Source organism: Aplysia californica, unplaced genomic scaffold, assembly GCF_000002075.1.
Source record: "Aplysia californica isolate F4 #8 unplaced genomic scaffold, AplCal3.0 scaffold00014, whole genome shotgun sequence".
Classification (NCBI taxonomy): Eukaryota; Metazoa; Mollusca; class Gastropoda; order Aplysiida; family Aplysiidae; genus Aplysia; species Aplysia californica.
In genome coordinates, this window is record NW_004797284.1 from 2650137 (window position 1) to 2670540 (window position 20404).

General features: G+C 41.8%; 1 protein-coding gene across 1 annotated transcript in view; it reads right to left on the reverse strand.

The window, feature by feature from the left end:
• Positions 1–9589: 9589 nt before the first annotated feature.
• LOC101857851 (E3 ubiquitin-protein ligase TRAIP) overlaps positions 9590–20404 on the reverse strand; it is a 42495-nt gene continuing 31680 nt past the window's right edge. Inside the window, exon 5 of the mRNA XM_035970947.1 lies at positions 9590–12401. Within this exon, the coding sequence (XP_035826840.1) occupies positions 11269–12401 (1133 nt within the window). The 3' untranslated portion in view covers positions 9590–11268. The remainder of the gene's footprint in view (positions 12402–20404) is intronic.

Here is a 20404-nt window from a genome sequence, read left to right on the forward strand (position 1 = left end):
CCAAATGTGTTCCATAAACAGCAAAAATGCTCCTGTAAAGTTATAGAGAAATGTGTATAAAAGATTGTGTCCAAATTTGAAACAATTCTGACAGTAACTTTCTGAGATCTACTCAATATAGTGTTGCTACCTGGTCAGATAAACAATTCTGAGAAAACTGCAAAGAGAGATAATTTTTGGTGAAGATTTTCCTACATTGCTGCCTCTCTTAAATGCATTTTCCAGGTATTTATAAGTTTGATAAAGGAATTAGGCTTCTAAAGATGGATCCTTGATATTGATATCTATTAAGATACTCCAAAATCTGAAAATTGATATTTTTTCAAAATTTTTACTGATCTGACCAGTGGATCCCCTTAAGAGCCGGGGTCCACAGTGTCAGCACTCACGCTTCATCACAAAGTACGTATGTTAACGTAGCGGGTAGCCCGTGTCCACAATGATCTCACACGTACGTTATTGGGTTTTTTTGCGCGCCAGACCTAGATCTAGAGAAATGGCGTTAACAAGGAAGAATACTTTTTTATGGTGGTGGTTGAAAAGGAGGTATATGCAGGGTTTTTGGGTACATCCCATATATATATATGCAAAGAACGAGGCAAAAAGAAGAATTTAAAATGTTGCACCAAATTCTTGATGATAACGAAACATACTTAGCATATTTTCGCATGGCGAAGGCAAGCTTCCAAAGCCTTTTGGAATTATGTGGACAACATATATTCAAAAACAGAATACGAACTGGAGGAAGGCCATTCCACCAATTGAAAGGCTGACAGTTACACTGATGTAAGATGTTGCTGCTGCTGCTGCTGTTGTTGTTCTTTTTTTCGCTGTTGTCATTGTAGTATACGACCTACGTAAATGGTCTTTACCGTATTCGTCATTTAAGTAAGAGCCCACTCTGTGCCTCCCAAAGAGCGTGTTCTTTTAAGGCATATTTGTTTACTTTGAAAAATGGGAGCAGAAATAAACAAATAACAAAACGACTATTGATATTCAGAATAAAAAATTAAATAATTAACAATAATGTAAACTTTATTGACTATTCTTAAATCAACATGTCAAACAAAGAAACAAAACAACCCCCCCCCCAAAAAAAAAAAAAAAAAACTATAAAAAAAAACTACATCAAACAATCAGTTTTTAGACTGAGAATACTGAGATCAAAGTCAATTGGCATTAATTTAATTTTAAAGGTAAAAGTGGGCAAACAAAACATAATCAACGAAATCAGTGTCGGTGAAGCCACAGCACGGACGGAAAATGTTTGACATGCTAGACGTCATAGGCCTACGTTTTTCACGTAAGCGTGAGGAAGCGTGTCGTCCGCAGTGGGCCCAGGTAATGTAAAAATAAAAGGTTGAACGCCTCCATACGCACTTTGTGAGTACGTAATTTGTGAGTACGTAAGCGTACGAAAGCGGAGTATGTGAACCTTGGCTCTAAGACGTTCACGAATTTCTCATCGAAGATATCCTGTTCATCCTATTAACAAAAAACGCTTTTTGTTAGGTGAATATCACCATCTCCTCCCACAGCTTGTGAATGATGAGGAAAAATTCATTGAATATTTTCGAATGCAACTTTCAACATTCAGAAATCTTCTAGACCTGTGTGAGGAAGATTTGACAAAGATGGCAACAAATTTCCACACACCCATTTCCGTCAAGGAGATGTTTTTCGCTCTTGTCATAAATAAAATTGCTGGTCTTTCTTGCACCGCAATGATCAGTTTCTCTTCAAAATCCTCCATCTTGACAAGAACAATCACTGTGATCGTATCTTTATTTAACTCCCTTGAAACAGACAGACAGGAGAAGTGGTGCACGCACTTTTCGAATTTTCCTGACTGTCGCTGGCTGTTGCTGTCTGTGCCTGTCCGTGTTCAACATAGCCGGGTTGGTGTGTTTTAAAAGAAATCATGAGCGGTTTTGGCGTGCACGCTTTTTGATGTGTTGCTGTGACAGCAACTGACTGTCCCTGTCCGTGTCACTAGCCTTAAATTTTACTATGTCACAGCTAAGGGTATCGAACCTTCCTGCCCGCTCGAGAGGATGGACTGACGATGACAAAAGTCTTGCACTGAGCATCTAAAAAACGTCGAAAATTTGGTGGCGCCCTCTTCACAAAAGCGCACTCTTTGCGAACAGAGTTACCCTACTTGAGTTTTTTAAAATCAAAGTGAAACTAGCAAGTTTTGGGATAAAATTCGGAAGAACGCTTTTTAAAAATGGTTACGCTGACAAAAAACCTCTTCCGGAGGAAAAGGAGATGGTTTTATTCCTTTAATTTGACTTTAGAATGAAGGGCGAGAGGTCATAAAAATAAAAAAAACCTAAAACTCCGAACTGCTGATGAACAGCAGTCGATCTGCGCACGCAAGGAGGTGCTATTCCTTTTCTTCTTCTGGATAAACGAAAGAGAGCTTCAAAACAGACTGCAGCGCCATCTGAAGCAAAGAGCATACTTCCTGCGGACACTTTTTAGGCTGAGTGGCCCATCTTGTCTTGTAATATCTTTGCTGCCCGCTCGAGAGGATGGACTGACGATGACAAAAGTCTTGCACTGAGCATCTTCCACACGTCGAAGAAGTACTACTCCCTCTTGCAACAATTATACAAACTACCAAGCCCCGGAACTCTCTGCACCTCAATGAAGAATTTGAAGATTGCACCTGGATTTCCGTAAAGCATCCTAGATATGTTCAGCATTAATAGTGGGTGCAATGAGAGATTCCGATAGGATTTGTGTCTTGGTCTTCGATGAAATTTGTCTCAAAACAGAAACTCACTACAACACGGCGGAAGACTTGGTGGATGGCTATGAAGACTATGGGCTTTCAAGAAGAAACCAGAATAAAGCCAACTATGCTCTTGTGTTCATGACCAGGGAACTGGTATTTAAATGGAAGTGGAAGCAATCATTTGCCTATGTGTTGTCAACAGGCACTGTCAAGACCGAGATGCTCATAGCCCTTGTCAATGAAGATATTCAACATTTGACAGATGTTGAACTCTTGGAGAAGGCAATCATCCGTGACCAAGGATCTTACAACAGAGCATTGTTTTCACATCTTGGTATTACACCCACAAGACCATATTTTCATATTTAAAAAAACCAAACAAATAAAGATGAAGGACCAAAGATCAACGGGTTGTTCGACCGGCCACATCATATATAAAGAGTGTGAGTGTGAGAAACAACTTCAAGACTCACGGATTTGTTGTTGGGGGCCCTCATTCCACTTCCACCTGAGGCAATGCACACTGCAATGTTCATTAAAAAGTTCGATCAGCTGTTCAATGCTTTCAACAGTGGAGCTGTCAAGAGCAAAAACAAGATGGGCCATTGGATCACAATATCCAGCAACCATGTGGATTTTTTGGAAGAAATGTACACATGGATCCAATCCATCAAGTGCAGAAACAAAATCGGGCACTGTAGGCCTACCATGTTTGACCGGATTTTTACTTGCCATTCGTTGCCTCATCCAACTCTGGGCCGACTTCAGAGACCAGCACCAGTTTCACTTTCTCCTCACTTCTCGTCTTAACCAGGACTGCATAGAAAATCTATTTTCAGTGGTAAGAGGGGCTAAGGGAGGGAATAGGTGCAATCCCAGCCCAGCAGACTAAGGTCGCCTTGCGGCAGACAGTGGTCGATGCATTGGTCGTGAAATCAGACCAGTCGACTTGTAAAAAGGATCTTGATAAATTTCTGTTCAGCCAAACAAATGTGACTTCGCTTGGAAGCAACAAGCATTTGAATCAAGACTGAAGCAGGATGTACCAAGACGCCTTCAGCCAATCGTCTCGGCAAAACCTCCAGTTGTGCCCCCGAGTCTCAGTCTCACTGAGGATAATGTAATTCATTATGTAGCTGGATACATTGTGTCGAAACTTTCCTCGCAGGTCTGTGACTCGTGTGTTACCAAAATCTCAGGAACCATAGATGCTACTGACCAACGTAAGACATTTTTTTTACATTAAATAACTTTGAAGGCTGTCATCATGGACTTTCGGCTGCTAGCGATCTTTTGTTGACTGCATGTCAAGAGATGGAGGTTATTTTTAGGAAGCAAGCTTTGTCTCATATTTAAAAAATTAATATTGTTTAGTAAGTATCTATTAGTATTAGGGTAGGCTACATTACCAACGCAATACGTGTACTTGTAGAACAAAAAGGCCTACATAATAAACTGTTGTTAACTGCGCGGATCTATCGATAGTAGCAGTAACAGCTTACCACGCATTCACGTTTTCTACTAGCGTTGAGCGTGCGGTCGCTTGTCCCGGGGCAGCCAAGCACAGTTGTCATGGATGACGTCAGAGCCTGCGCAGTCTTGTTTCCCCTCTCGGTAGTTCTATTTCTCAGGCCTAGGCCCACAAGAAGAACAGGATCGCCCTGACACAGATCTGCTGCAGCAGGTAATTTTAACGACTGGCCTGGAGGTCATGGAAGATGAAATCACCAGTGAAACACGTCCTGACATCACTCTTAGTCCTTCAGATTTGCAACAGCAGCTGAATGATGTATTTGACATCCCGGTCACCTCTTCATCCAAACCAAAGAAAGTGTCGACGCGGAAGCTGACCTCACACAGGCTCCTAACCAAGGATGACTGCATTGCTGCCAAAGTTCAAGAAAGAGAGACAAAGCTTTTGAAGGAACAACAGGCTCGAGAGAGAGAAAGCGAAAAGCTGAGCAGCGACACCAACAAGTCACAAGAGCAGCAACAGTATACATGTATGCAACAACAGTATACATGTATGCAGCAACAGTATACATGTATACAACAACAGCAGTAATGGCATTCCTCAGTTCCGCAATAGTGAAATCGGGCTGGTCAGCCTTTGGGTTGTTCCATAAATATTTCAGTCGCTGTTTGAGTTGCCGGTTTTCGGCTCTGTCTTCTTTCGACATGTTTAAACTGTAGACGTTCACGTAGTGGTCAGCGAATATGTCCGCCTTAAGCTTGCTTGATGTCACCAGTCGCCCATTGCTGTGTGATATTGCTTCATTTGGTGAGTTTGTCTCAGCGGTACCGTTGAGGCTTTTAAAGATTTTCCACATCGTGATGTCGTCCTGCGGCGAGTTGGTGGTTTTCTCCAGGCGTCAGTCTAGGCATCGATGATTGCCTCCTGCGCCACATGGCACGCCTCTAGCCATTCCTGGCAGTGATTTCGCACCTCTTTCCGGAGTCTATTTCGCCTCCGGATTGCTCTTCGAACTGTGGGGGGTTTCCAATGTCTTTATGCCTGCCTGGTTTCACAGTGCCGACAATACGGGTACCGGCGTCCATCAGGGCAGTGTGGAATTCAGACAGTGTTGCGGATGTGGTTGTTCGAAGGCATTCTCGTCACAGTGTCACGTTCAACGGCGCCAGTGAAAGTGAAAGCTTTCCAGTCGACGCTGAACGATTTTTAGGTGACCTGCCCTTAAATACCGACCCATGGCTGACCTCAGTGTTAAGGGTCACAGAGATCTGAGCATGGTCAGAGCTGCCAATTCCGTCTACTGGGCACCAGGTGTGCTTCCTGCTCCATGTTGACCCACATATAGAGATATCGGGGTCACTTTTTCCTCCCGTGGATGGTGGGGCAGGGGGAGAGGGATTGGGGTTGAGATGGTCGTCATGCCTCGACTTGGTGTTGATACGTGTGTGTGTTCCGTCGTTCATGACCATTCAGTGGATTCCTGGTCACTGCGATATCCTCGGCAACAATCTCGAAGACAGTAATGCCAAACTGGCAACAGCGCTGCCGGGTCCAGGCCGCCAAATTACATATGAAAGTGTGTGCGCCCAGATAAAACTCATTACAAAAGACCCTCTGATATCCCACACGCGGACGAAGGAAATATACAGGGAAATTTCCTTAAAATGAGAGGCTCAAATCAAGTCCCGCAGTAACCAGTACTACAAGCAAAAATCAGGACCGGTCACTTCTCTGGGCTGCGGGCCAACAAAAATAGAATAGACAAAACATCCGTCCCAATTTGTCCATTGTGCAGCGAGGAGCCTCTAAATTTGGAGCACCGGCTGCAGAGATGCCCCGCCACGGAGGTCCTGCGGTGGCACCTCTTTGGGGAGGATTCTGGGAGGTTGGACTGCCTCACCCGCTACCCAAGAGAGTCGGTGGTCCTGGCGAAGAGCACACCCTTCGGAGCTCCAAACATTTCGAACGGATAGGTTACCACACACACACTCGCGACACAAACACCAAATGCGTACCCAAGGAAAGAGCAAGCAATGTACAGACGTCTCGAAGGCAACAAACTAAGGAGTACTTTCTGACTGTTGATTTCAAAAGTGTTCAAGTTAATAACAAGACTGTTTTTTTCTCAACAGTCTTGGGATATCAGAGCAGTTCACACATACTGTTTTGAACAAAATCACTTCATCAGGGACGATTGAAGGAGAATTGAGAGGTGGAGTTCAATCAAAGGCTGCGATTCTACGAAATGAAAAGATAAGAAAAATGGTGGCTGATCACATCGACAGGTTCCAGAGAATTGAGTTACACTTCTGTAGAGCATCGTCTTCGAGAGAATATCTCAGTCCAGACTTGAGAAAGAGAAAAAAGTATAAGTTCTTAGAAGAGAGGAAACCAAAGCCAGAGCCACCAAGCTTTGTCTTTTACAAGAGCGTGTTTAAGGAGAAGAATTTATCCATCCACCAACCCAAAAAGACCAGTGTTCCCTATGTGTCACCTACCTTAAAGGAGACGAGTCTTCACGTCAAGCTGTGAAAGCTCAATACATGTACATGTACTAATTGTGGAGTTTTAATGATGCAGCAAAACCACAATCAGGTGAAAGGACAGGGCAATATGTTTGCCTCACCCAGTCAGCGTATACTAACGACAGACCAACCGCTGTTCCTTTAATTTCATGTGTCAAGCAGAAAAGATATGTTAACACTGAAATGCCTGGGATCGAACCCATGACCTCCTGGACCCAAGCCTAGGCCTAGCTACAGCACTGGGCTGGTCCGGGCCGTGGGTGTCGCATTTCCCCCCAAGTGATGTCGAAGTTCCCCACAGTGGTGTTGTAATTAAAACAACTGGTGTCGAAATTTGAATTACGTACCCCACACATTGGGGGGGGGCTCACCCCCAAAATCCCGATTCGGCTCAAAATTATGAAATCTTAGTTGTAGGCCTTTTTAGCTTCCTCAGCCTCTCCTACGCATAAAATCCCCCCAAAAACGGTATTATTTCCCATACCGGGCATCTTTTCTCTAAACTTTTTCAAATAACTCCACAAGTTTTCATCCAATCTTCATGAAATTTTCACAGAATGAAGGGAAAATGTAATATTAAAAATTTGTCAGTTGCATTTTTTAAACATAGAATAGATTTTTGTTGGTGGTGTCTGGAGTGTGGATTTTCTGCAAACTTGAATGCTACCTCAGGAAAAAAGTTATTAAAAATTTTCTAATTCATTTAGGAAAAAAACAACAGACAAATTTTTAGATCTAATGCTTGTTAACACGCATGCAAAAAAAAAAATGAATTTCCATGAGCAATAAGTGTGTTGTTCATTATGTAAGACATGTAAAAAAAATCCAGTATGGCCACCATATCCATGGAAATGAAACTTTTTCTCAAATTTGATTGCGGATTTTAAGACTCCTTACTATGCTTGTTATATGTGAGAAATTTGGTAAAATTTGGTCTACGGACCACTTGTCCACCCCCCCCTCCTCTTATTCGATACCTTGGAGTACGCAGTAAAGGGTGCCATAAAACACTTACCAAAAAAATATTTTTTTAAAATCGGACACTGAGGAGTGTCTGGTTGTAATAACCCTGTATCCCATTGGACACTGAGAACGTCTGATACCGGGTACTAGAGACAACTGTTATATTTCATTTAGTATTTAGAGCTAGTTTTTGTTTGTTTTTCAGAACTATTCCCAAACAAAATATTTTAGTAATGACTTACCCTTAGTTTCCACGATTTAGAAGTTTGAGACAAGCTTTTGGGGTTATAATGAGACAAAATACACAAATTTTAGGAGGTGACCATAGAAAAAAATCCGGGAAACGGTGGAAAAACTCAGGGTTTATTAATGATTTAAAGCATGTTCATTTGTCTTGCTTTTGTTGAAAAATAATGTAAGCGCGCCTGGTGAAAGGTACAAAAGACGTATTTGTTCGAACCGAGATAGCAGGCTTCAAAGGTCAAAAATAGAATTTTTGACAAAAACTAAGTTCCAGTAAAAATGGATTCTTTAGCCATTAATCACCGATATTTACAAGGACTTGAGTTTCTTTTACTTTTTAATACATTTAAAAAATGCTTTTTAACACAAGGAACATTGCATAATCCCAAAAAATGCGTAAGAAAATTAGTTTTTCAAGTAAACATTGTGGATGATTTCTCTTGTCCATCCATAAAGTAGACCCAATCACATACATAGCATACCAAAATTTAGGTCATTCTCTCCCCTCTCTAATGGCAGGTCATCATCATCATTGCCTTTCTCACCCTGCACCAGGGTATAGGCCATGGACAATCACCTTCCACCTTTCTCTATCCTGGGCTAGCCTCTTGATGTTATTCCATGTCTTCCCACTTTTCTGTACATCGATTTCTGTGATTCTTCTCCAGGATCCACGTGGTCTTCCCCTTGATCTCTTACCCTGTGGGTTCCAATCCAAAACTTTCTCTGTTATGCAGTTGCCCGACTTCCTGAGAGTATATCCAATCCATCGCCACCACCTTCTTCCTACCTCCTCTCTGACTGGGATGTTTTGTTTTCCTTAACACTTCCACATTGGCGACCCTGTCTGTCCATCTGATCCTCAGACACCTGTTCAAGAAAACCTGGATCCTCTTTATGCAAGTCTGTGATGCGTTCCATGTCTCACATCCATACACCAGGACCGACTCACTTCACATTTGAATTGAAAATCCTCAGCTTCGTTCGAAGTGGGATATCTCTGGTCTTCCAAATCCTATCTAAAGATATGAAAGCAGCCTGTGCTTTTCCAATGCAGGACTTTATTTCAGCACCTGTTCCTCCCTCTTTGTCAATTATACTCCCAAGATAGCAGAAGGATTCAATGTTTTCTAGTGCCTTTCCTTCTACTGTGATCCACTCCTTTCTTAGTGCATCTGTTTCTTAGGACCTTTGACTTTCTGGGATGGATCCTCAATCCAACAGACTCCGATAGGCTGTTTAATACTGAAGTCTTTGCTTGCATCTGTTCCTGGGTGAGCAACAGAAGCGCCAAGTTGTCTGCAAAATCCAGATCGTCCAACTGTGTCCAAGGTGTCCACTGTATACCATTTCTGTGTCCTCTGGTGGTTTCCTTTATCAACCAGTCGGCTGCCAATATGAAGAGGAATGGTGAAAATAGACATCCCTGTCTCACACCAGTCTTGATGTCAAAGCTGTCAGTGAGCTGGCCATCATGTACAACCCTGCAACTTGTCCCCTCGTACATGCTCTTGAAGAGGTTCACCAACTTCTGTAGGATTCCGTGGTGTCTCATAATCTTCGATTGTGTTGTTCGGTCTATACTGTCAAAGGCCTTCTCATAGTCAAGAAAGTTGACAATCAGCTGGGAATTCCACTCCAGGGACTGTTCCACAATAATCCAGGTTGTGCGCATGAATATCTAGAACATGTAAACAAAGCGAAGCTTTGCACATCCACACCCTTTCATTTTAAGGAGAGCAAACTTGTATCGCCTATTTCTGCCCTGCGCAAACCTAGATCTATTTCTTGAAAATTCTTGGACAAGGTGGTGGTGAATTTGTTTTGAAGAAAAACACTTTGAAGCTGTTCTTTTATCTTAACTGCTTTTTAAAGTTGGTTTGTGAGAAGCGAATGTGTTGTCAGGTCGTCTCAAAGCGTAGATCTGTCTATTTGAAGCAGAAACAAAGGGGGAACTTTAAAGCCGTTTTTCTCAAAACTTTGTTTCCATACCCTGCCTTACAAAATCACCCATATCTCAAAAACTACAAAAAGTATCTTAAAAATTAAAAAGCATATTGTACAGAAATGATCTCTGTACATGAAAATGCCAACAAAAAAACCCGGAATTCTTTAAAATGCGTCATTTGGTACCTTTCGCCAGGCACAGACACAAATCATCTGTCTTGTACAGAAGTCAAGATATTTTTTGTGATTGAAGTAGACAATGTCAGAGGTAAAATTAGCAAGAAAATGGCCGCTAACGTTTGGTGGCTTACAAAGTTTGAGTGTCACTGAAAACAACAAATTTACATTTTTTTATGCCTTTGACCATCATTTTTAAGCAAAATCCACAGAGAAGCAAGTTTTTAAATGGACATAAAATGTGTTGAGCTAAAAATAAAGAAAATTTGAACAACACTGCCCAAATGCCAAAAAAATGGCGGTTTCTTTGATTTCGTTATAAATTTAGTTTAGACGAGCGCCTGATTTCATCATGATAACTCACATATATATAAATTATGGCAACAATACACAGACTTACTTAACAAAAAACAAGGCACAAATAATAATATGTACACATTAATAGTTCCAAATATACATATTATCTATGCTTAGAATTAAATACTTCAAAGAATGCGTGCAGGCACACTGCACACCCTTTGGACCATTTTGAAATTCGGCAGATATTACGCTTACTACATCCTCCCATATTCAGTAACACAAACATCTGCAGACGTTTGACACCCCTATCAACACAACTTTGATCGATTACAAGGCAGGCTGCTTTGACCCTGCCTGTCCATGCCAAACTGGGCTGAGAGGAATACAACACCCCAGCAGACACACAAGGATTCTCTATATAAAAACATCCCCACATGGAAATCAATCTCCAGTCTTCTGCCTGTGACATCAAAGCGCTTAACTGCTACAAAATGCATGCCAGTCCATATTTAGGTACTATGTCACTAACATTAACACTAAGCAAACTTCAAAGACTGCTGTGTTTGCCAATAATTAGGAACAGTTTGTCAGCAAATAGCAAAGAGGTAAATGCTTGCCGCCTTAGCCAAACACAATGACATGGGATGACTACCACTTCATACAGCCGCAGTTGGCAAATAGCCCATAATTTTTTCTGCGACTTCTCACAATCCTGGCAAAGGGAATTGTTTAGTGTACGGCATACACTAAGCTCCTCCTATAGGGGCATTAAAAAGAAAGCGAAGTCCCCATTTCATTACTTAAACCAACAAAAAATAGCATCTGAAGGACATTGGCATAGGGCTTTGAATATGGAAGGCTAAAAATCACCTGAAAACAAAAGGAAATTATACGAACTACGTAAGGTCAATAAAACCTGTAGTGTCCATCGTCAATTGAGGATTTTTACAAGAGGTAGAAGTCGCAGAAGGCTTTGGTTTCTTAACTTTGACAGACATTGGAGCTCTCCAAGGCTTTTCTGACCTTTCAACAACCTGGACATCATCATCATCATCATCAAGACTACGTTTCTGTTTGGCATCAGCCCCACTTGCTGAAGTCGTATGTGAAGACGTTGAAGACGACGGAAAAGTTCCGTTATATAAACAATTTGAAAGTTTCAGCTGATTTGCCAGAGGTTTTGTGGCCATTAACCTTGAACTTTTACTCGTCTTTTTTTTCAGTCCCATTCTCATCAAGGCACTTTTAGGCGGGCCGACGGGTTGAACAAAAGTTGTGGAGCCACCAAACCCATCGTAGTCTCGCCTTGAGACAGACGTAACGTGAGAACGAGAATTTGACAGCCCTGTCAATTTCTTCTTCAAAATATTCAGCATTGGAGCAGCAGGTGCACAGTCGGTTGCAGTGTCTGTTTTAGCTTTCTTGGCAGCCAAGAATTTTTCACTAGCAGTTGCGACTTTAAAAAGTTTCAACTTGGGGCTTCCTCTGTCTGGGTTTAGTCCTTGAGGTTCTGAATTGTCTTCCGAAGTGGGAGAATCAAACAAATCAGGGCTGAAGGGAGTTTGAATTTCAGGAGCTGCTAGCATTGGGGAGTTTTCTTGGTCGTTACGTTCAGCAGAAACGGCCATGCGTCTGGGGGGTGTGTATGCAACATTGGGACTATCATCATTCAAAGCTTGGATGAAACTGGTGCTTCCATCCGTGACCTTATGACGGAGGGCCTTTCTCAGGTGCGAAACCTTTCGCCGATTCAGGTTGTTTTCCTTCTCCATCTGGCTCAGGGACGAGTTTGATTCATCCAACATCGCCGTTACATCAGCCAGGCTCTTTTGAAGGTCCTCCTCTTGCTTTCGACGACGACTTATGATTGTCTTTAATTTGGAGATCTCTTCCCTTTGCTGCTTCTTGGCAGCCAAAGCCTGGGTGTATTCGCGCTTCATGACAGTTACCAGGCTGCAGAGTTGCCGTAGCGATGAATCGCCACCCTCTGAATACTGCGAGATCATCGCCTGGATGTCACTATCACAACCTGCAAGGAAGAATAGGTAAACAATGAAACACACAAAAATAAAGTATGACTCCCATTACTATAAACTCTTTTACTAGAAAATGGCCACTAACATTCGGGGGGGGGGGGGGGGGGGTGCTATTGCTGTGATTCTAATCCCCACTAATCTTACACCCTCTCTCTCTTTCTCTCAAGCTCACAAAATTCTGAAAGATGTTTATAATAAAATGGCAATCACGAGAATGCATTTACTCTGGCAATACTCTGCAGTTCCCATGAAAATTTAAGAGGGGCAGGTAAAAAAAGTGATCAAAATATTAAAGAAGTAATACAATGTGGTGCTGCATTTGAGTCCAGAAGTGCAAAGTAACTTTTAAAAATTCCAGTCACCAAAGAAAGCGTCATTGGAGCTTCAGAAAAAGTTTCTTCATCTCTTAGACTGAAAGCAGACAATTAACCCCTTCAATGCCGAAAGTAAAGAGGCTGCCGTGCCAGGGGAAATCGCGTGAACCAAGGCTGCTTAGGGGTGACCCCTCTCTACCTCCCATTACTTTTTTACTTTTGAATATTTCCTCACGAATTTCTGCATGTACATTCTACATTGAACTACATTTCTATTGATATGATTTTGGGGGCATTTCATTGAGAGACAGATGAAGAAAAGTTGGAGTAAGTAACATGATGCCAAAAACAACACCAAACAACATATCGTCGGCCTTGTGATAAAACCGGCTAACCCCAGCGAGGTAAATTTTACAGGAGAAGGAAAAAACTGTTTTATTTCAAAACAAAGGCGTCTAACGATAAATCAATGCTTTAAACACCTATAAAAACACTTTACCGAAAATCTGTAGAACTTTTTTTCCTTTAAAAATTGCTTTTAATGAAACTGTGTGGGTTAGACGGTTTTGTCGCTCAAATTTCCTGGATAAAACCGACCAACCCTCAAATTTGTGGGTTGACCGGTTTTATCAGGATGCCACTGCTGGCCTCGAGTTTGGTTGAGTGCAGCCAAGCCACACTTGACGGTAACGTATTTGATCACTTGCTTCAATCGTCAAGATCTTTTGTAGAAGAAGAAGAAGAAGAAGAAGAAGAAGAAGAAGAAGAAGAAGAAGAAGAAGGAAGAGGAGGAGGACTATATTATTGCTACCAACATACTATCAGCTGCTGCCATTTCAGTGCTACGGAGTCAATTCGGGCAAAAACAGCAGTTACAAAGTTTAACCTTTAATAGAAGTAGAAGAAGCAGAACACAGCAATGGGTATATTAATTACATTTAAAGTAGAAGAACAGGAGGTTGGAAGGGTAAGGGAGAACAGCTACAGCAACAACTACAAAAACAACAACTACAACAACAACAAAAACAACAGTAGTAGCAGCAGCAGCAGTAGGCCTTTAGAATTTATAACCGTGTCCGACACGGTACTATTGGCACTGGGTGGCCATTCAAAGGCCTGGAAAAAAAGTAATACAAAGAAAGAAATGAAAGCAGAAAGCCACACAAAAGCTCTGCTACCTCGGCAATGGTTTGGGAGAAATTGGTTACATAATGATATGTCATTATTATACAAGAAGACTTTGTGAGTACCAAAGAATGCGCCAGCTTTCTCCAAGTGTGTGGCTTGACAACTACTACTTTATTTAAGAGTTTTCTCGACGACAGAAGAGCATGTCTATCTAACTCTGTGTCCTATGGCTACAACAAGGCAATACGACAAAAGTTACCATTGTTTTGAAAGACTCTACTATAATCGAATTTGGCTTGATCGCTTTCAAAAACTTCTTACTGAGGCAAAGTTTCATGGTAATTGTGGTAGCATCGTGGTACGACGGCCTTCAACTCAAGTAGATGTTTATACTGGTTGGCAGTTATCTTCAATCTGTCTTTGCAGAGAGGTCCAGCAGTAACCGTCGTATACACATGGTGTTCAGCTTTCTTGGTCCCTGCAGCGCCTGCCATCCATCATCAAAGTTCAGCTTGTACTGAATTTTAAAGACTGGAGTGTACTTTGATGCCTGCAAGTCAGTGACAGTAGGATCGCCTGCTTTTCTCCCTGGACGGATTGTTTAGTGCTCTCCGACCTTTGCGAAATCTTTGAAAAAGCTGTGGTCCAGGAACATAACTTCATAGGGCCTGGGGATGCGTCTGGCTTTGAGCATGATGTTCACGTAGTCCATTGGGATTTACATCAGTGCGTTTCTTAGCGATCGCTCAATAGTGCCATGGACTGAATCCACTTCCATTTGGGTATGGCCCTTGGGAAGAATTTCTGCGCAACTGTGATGTCAAGCTCTTTGGCCAGCGAGGCCATTGCACTCACCAGGGTGGCTTTCTGTTTTAGTAGTTGCGCCAATCACTGCAGATGATGAAATGGTTGAAGTCAGTCACTTGCAATATCAGTTAGTGAGTCAGACGTGATGAAAACTGTTGAAGCCCAGACCAACTTCACTTTCATAAAAGACATATCATCTGGCATCTCTGGTGGCAAGATCCTAAGTCGTAACATTGTATACAGGCAGTTTTGTTTATATAAGGTGGAAGTCTTTAGTGATGAGGCCAGAAGGATGCACTGGATCTCCATACAAAGGACACACACAGCCTCCCTGTCCTTCTCCTTCTCTGGTCTAGCGGCAGCTTTCCTCATATTCATATTTGAGCTGTGTGTTCTGTTTCTGTGAGGTTTCCAGATTTGAACTTTGTACAAATGTCGCACTGGTCTTTCTTGGTTGAAAGTAAACCCAAATTGTTTTTCTTGAACTTTTGGCAGAACACTTGATAGCTCAATGTGGCTTTCACCCTCTCTGCAAAGTTCTCCATGTATACTTGATGCAGATCTGACGTTTTCTGGATTGTCATCTGTAGACAGGAGGATATCTTCAAAAGTTTGTCAAAAAATTCCTCTTTATGGAACAACTTGTCATCCTTGGCTCTTTCATGGTGGGCGCGATGTGTTTTAGGTGGGTGGACCTCTTGGTTGTTGTTTTTTCGGAGAAAACACTTTAAATAAACCAGTGGGTCAGGCCTGTGGTGTTCTTGAAGATTGTTTTACAAACAGGTGTTCTTTGACCATTGACTCTTGTAAGTGGCTGTAATTTCTCCTCGGGTTTTCGCTTGCTGTGTAAGATCTCTTTTTGTCTATCATGTTTATCGTGTCATATACGTAGGCTCTCTTTTCTTTCCAAGAGAGTGACCAGTGATATCATTGCATTTTGTACCAACCCATTTACAACTGCCAAGGACGTCAAGTTCACATCCTGCTCCCTGCGTGCCTTGACATGGGTAGATGCATTTCCAGTTCTTTCAACCTCTTCCTTTTGTTACCCTTCCAATCTTTTTCATGCCATGTCCTTTTCGCAGAGATCAAAGGTAACATAACTATTGTACTATCAACTGATGTGACATTAGCCTGGTCATGTTGATCCCTTTCGACTGCACTGAGGGTAAGAGGTGACGCAGCAAGAGTGGCATCATCTTATTGAATGTTATAGCGTTATGTAAGCTAAGGTTTGATATAAAGATAACGCATTAGGTTATGACACTGAGAAAATAATCTACTCAAAACACAAACGAAATGAACTTTCAAAGAAAGTCGAACGATGTTTCAGAAGGTAATGACTGCAATAAACACAGCAAATGAAAAAAGAAAGAAAAAGCGCTTTAAAAAACAACGATCGTTGGGGGCAGACGGTGTGCTGGACAGGTCCCACAATTATTTTTTTTGGAGTGAGTTAGTAAAGGGGGAAATGCTATCTACTTCGTCCATTTAATTGTGAAGGAAAAATGATTAGGAGAAGAGACAGTAGTCCGATTAGGGGAAAATGCCTTCACAATCGGTGAATTTCGAGTACAAAGACAAAGAAAAACACGCGGACAAAAAACATAGTTTCATTCAAAACAAAATCCATAAAGATGCATTTCAAATACCGGAATTGTCACGAGTCGAAGCCGGGGTTAGTCGGTAACGTAGTAAGTGGCCCCTCATTGTTAGCGCGATAAAAACAGCCAACCCACATTCCGTCCCTCGCAGGTGGGATAGTCGGAATTATCGGGCTAAAATCCGATGGGTGCCGGGTTATACGGTTTTATTTCTAATGTTTTAAAGAAATTTCTAGACAAAATTCAGATCTGTCTTTGAGTGAGCATATGAAATGGACAATTTACTATCGATAGGGCCAATAAAAAGTTTTTTGATATTTTGTGGGTTAGACAGTTTTATCACCAGGCCGACGATATATTTGTGTTTACTTGCGTGCTCATATGACCTTATGCAGTTGCGAGCACCATAAAACCCCATACTAAACTAAAGTGTTTATTGCCAGTATATCATGTTTGTGCAGTAGATGTGTATATCTAAGATCTAATCTTCTCTTTGAGCTAAAATATGAATCTAACGCTTTCAAATTTGGGGGGGGGGGGAAGATGGGGGGGATGGAGGTAAACATAAAGAGAAGGTACCTCAGTAACAATTACAAGACTTTAGCACTAATTAATTGGTATTAAAACAACCTCTGTCAGTCCCGTAAATCCTACGGGCCATAAGCACAGTGCTACATGGTTCAGGCCCGTAAATTCTACGGGCGCGGCAGCGAAGAGGTTAATCTAAGAAAAAAAAGCAGAAAAATTTTTCTCATGATATCACACTTTTTCTTCTTCCTTGATCTCCCACTAGATCAGAGGTTCTTCAAGTGATTTTAATGAATAAACATAATTCTGTCTCAAATTAGAATGATAGATTCCCTTCCTGTTAGGCAGCCTTATGCCATTTTCAGGTGTAATCTTAACTTTTTGAAAAATTGACAAGTGTCTGCCATTTTTGGGTAGGGATTAACAGGAGACTTCACCTAGGCAGTAGGGATGGGCAGGTACCGGTACCCAGTACCGGAACTCCCGGTTCAACCGAAGGAGGTGTCAGTACCGACACCTGGCCTCCAGTACCGGCTCTCGGAAGGAGCCGACACCAACGGTTAATACATTGTACCGGCTCTGAGAAGGAGCCGACGCGACGGTTGTTTTTTTCTTACCGGGCTACGGGAAGTGTGCAGTGTGTGTAGGCCTAGACCTAGCACCTGTGACGTCAGATGCACACAACACAGCGGGTGACCTTGATACAGGACTTCAGATTCAAAATTGACAATCAAAAACGAAGTTTGCTTAAATTTATCATATGGCTTCAAATCAGGTTCTACGCGAGCCACTTTGCTTATTTTGATACGCTGATTCCGAAAATGAAATCAATTTTTAGCGGCGATAACTATTTTTAAATATCTGCTTGCAAAGTTTAATCCCACGCGGCGGCAAACTTCAAAGGTATTTTGCGTCACAGATCGCCTCTCCAATTTTGACTGGTGTGTGTGGGGGGGGGGGGGGGGGGGGTGTGTGCGGGCGGCGCTGATCGTGGCGTTAGATGCAAGACGCAAAGTCTGTGACGTCACCTACTGGTGTCACTCCCAGTATCGGCACCGGCGGTTCTCGGCACCTGGTACCGAGACTGGATTTCGCCGGTACTGCCCACCACTACTAGGCAACCAGCCTGGTCAAGCCTGCTTTTCTTGAAATTTCAACTCTCAAAGTGTTTTTACATAACACGTGGACACAGATTTCTTCATCCAAATCCGGGGAGACTAATCACTTTGTGCTAACAACCGCAGAGTCAAGGGTGCGCAGAAAATGAGACAAAACAGGGTGTCACTTGTGACCATGCCAGTGAGAACACAGGACTATACTAGATTCTTCCTTATGAGAGGCAAGCCGTTTACACCGAGATGATTGAGTCTTTCTATAATAACTGCATAAAGAGGTTGATCCTAAGGGCAACAATGACACTAAATGAAGCTAGGTAGGAGACTATCACAGCTAGATATCAGCTTTTGGAGATTGCATCATAGCTAGGTATCAGCATTTGGAGACTGTATCATAGCTAGGTACCAGCATTTGGAGACTGTATCATAGCTAGGTATCAGCATTTGGAGACTGTATCATAGCTAGGTATCATCATTTGGAGACTATACTGGTATCACCATCTGGAGACAGCATCAAAGCTGGGTAACAGCATTTGAAAGAAAAGCTAGAGAACATAAATTAGGTCCCACCGTAATCTGGAAAGCTAGACACTATCATAGCTTAGTACCAGCATTTGGAAATCCAAAGACTATAGGGGGATGCAGTTTGAGATAGAAATCAAGTCTGAAAGCTAGCTCAGTAAGGAATCAGTGGGTGTCAAAGAGAAAAGATTGTGTGTCAACATTCATTCAGTTACCATTGATAGAAAGGAAATGTGAGGATTGATACATGAGTGCATAACTAATTTATGTGCACAAACATTCATTGTCCTATTCAGCATTCTAAACTCAGAACTTTCATGTTATCTTTAAAACAAATGTAAGCATATATCGCTAGCCGCGTGATTCAACCGCCAAAGTGACAACATTTTCGATAATCACTTTTTGATCCCTTTGTGTAGTACAGCCTTTGATACACCTTATGTTAAAATCCAGAGTTTGAAAGATTACTGCAAAGTGTTTCAATCCTTTAGTAGATCAACCGCCTATATCACACCAGTCCCCAATTTCCATGTGATTCAACTGCCCAAGTGCCAGTTTTGCAGCCCGGTGGCGAATGTGCGGTTGAATTACGCAGATTCAGTGGTTTGTTGAGGCGTTCACCTGTCGAGTAGGCGGCATGACACACACGATTGTGGCCTTTGTCAAAGCAGACTAGGGGGTAAATCTAAATAAAGAGCTGCCTTTGCTGACCAGAACTCAGATCGAACCCTATCGATAGCCAGAAGATTTTGTCACGGAGGTTTGCGTAATCTATCACTGGGTATGGTAGTGTAGTTGAGAAAGGGCAAGTTTAAGATGGCATCAAAGAAAATTTATGTTAATACTGACTCAACCAAGTTTGGTAAATTGTGGCAAAAGCTACTGACGAATGAATTTTTAAAAAAGTTTATGATTGACAGCTCAGGGGCGCTTATTTCACATTCAGTACATCTATTGGAAAATATTTTTATCGCGACTTTTCGAGTTTTTTAATTTTAAGTGCGCGTCCCTTACTGTGTCTGTCATGTATCATTCTTGAATCATTGATTAGTTAATCAATGAAGGGTAGATGATACTTGATTTGTAACTAAAAAAAAAAGCAACTCATAAACACACTCGCCACAAAAATTATCTCTTGAACATACCTTCAACTTCAACTCTCTAGCTCTACACTTCAATTTGAAACAAATCTCATACATTCTACCTACATTTGTTTGTATACAACTGCCCTCACACAGTGGTTATTTGTGACTGCAAAGACAGTATACATGACTTGGAGATGGGAGCTCCACGATTGTAAAATTACCAGTGAGCAGAAGACAACAAGCAATTTTGTGATAAGTAATTCTTCGACAAACTAGTCCAAGTTGCTTTCCCATTACTGTAGACAGAAATACATGCAAAATATAACTTGACTAACACTTTCAAAGCCTTAGAGGCCTTTATAAAGAGTACCAAAGAAAACGGAAACAGTCACACATTGTCTCAGACGACTTTAGAGAGATATTCAAAAAGAGCAACCTGTTGTATGTATGTTGGAAGGATCACTGTGATGTATGCAAGGTAGGAGAAAGAATAGTTTTAGTTTTAGTAGAAGTTTTACGGCGCTTGCAACACAATAGGGTCATAAGTGCCGAAGATTAGAGGTGTTACAAGAGAGCAACAAACACAAAATAGAAGGAGGAGAGATAAGGACGATAGATGTTTGATAGGAAAGAAGGAGCAAACCACACCAGAGCACCCACCAACTACCCACGGAGAAAGAATCTAACAAGAAGCTTGCACAAAACCCAGTGGAGGTGACCAGATGTCGAGTGTGTATGCTCTAGGAAGCGGATTTGTTAGTATAAAATAGAACGCATCTGCTGCACTATATCATAACAGGACCAAATTAGCTGTCTATATTTTTACAAATTTGATAACCAAAGATGTGAAGTGTCCCATTTGGCATGAAGGAGAAGGACCATTGATTGCCAAT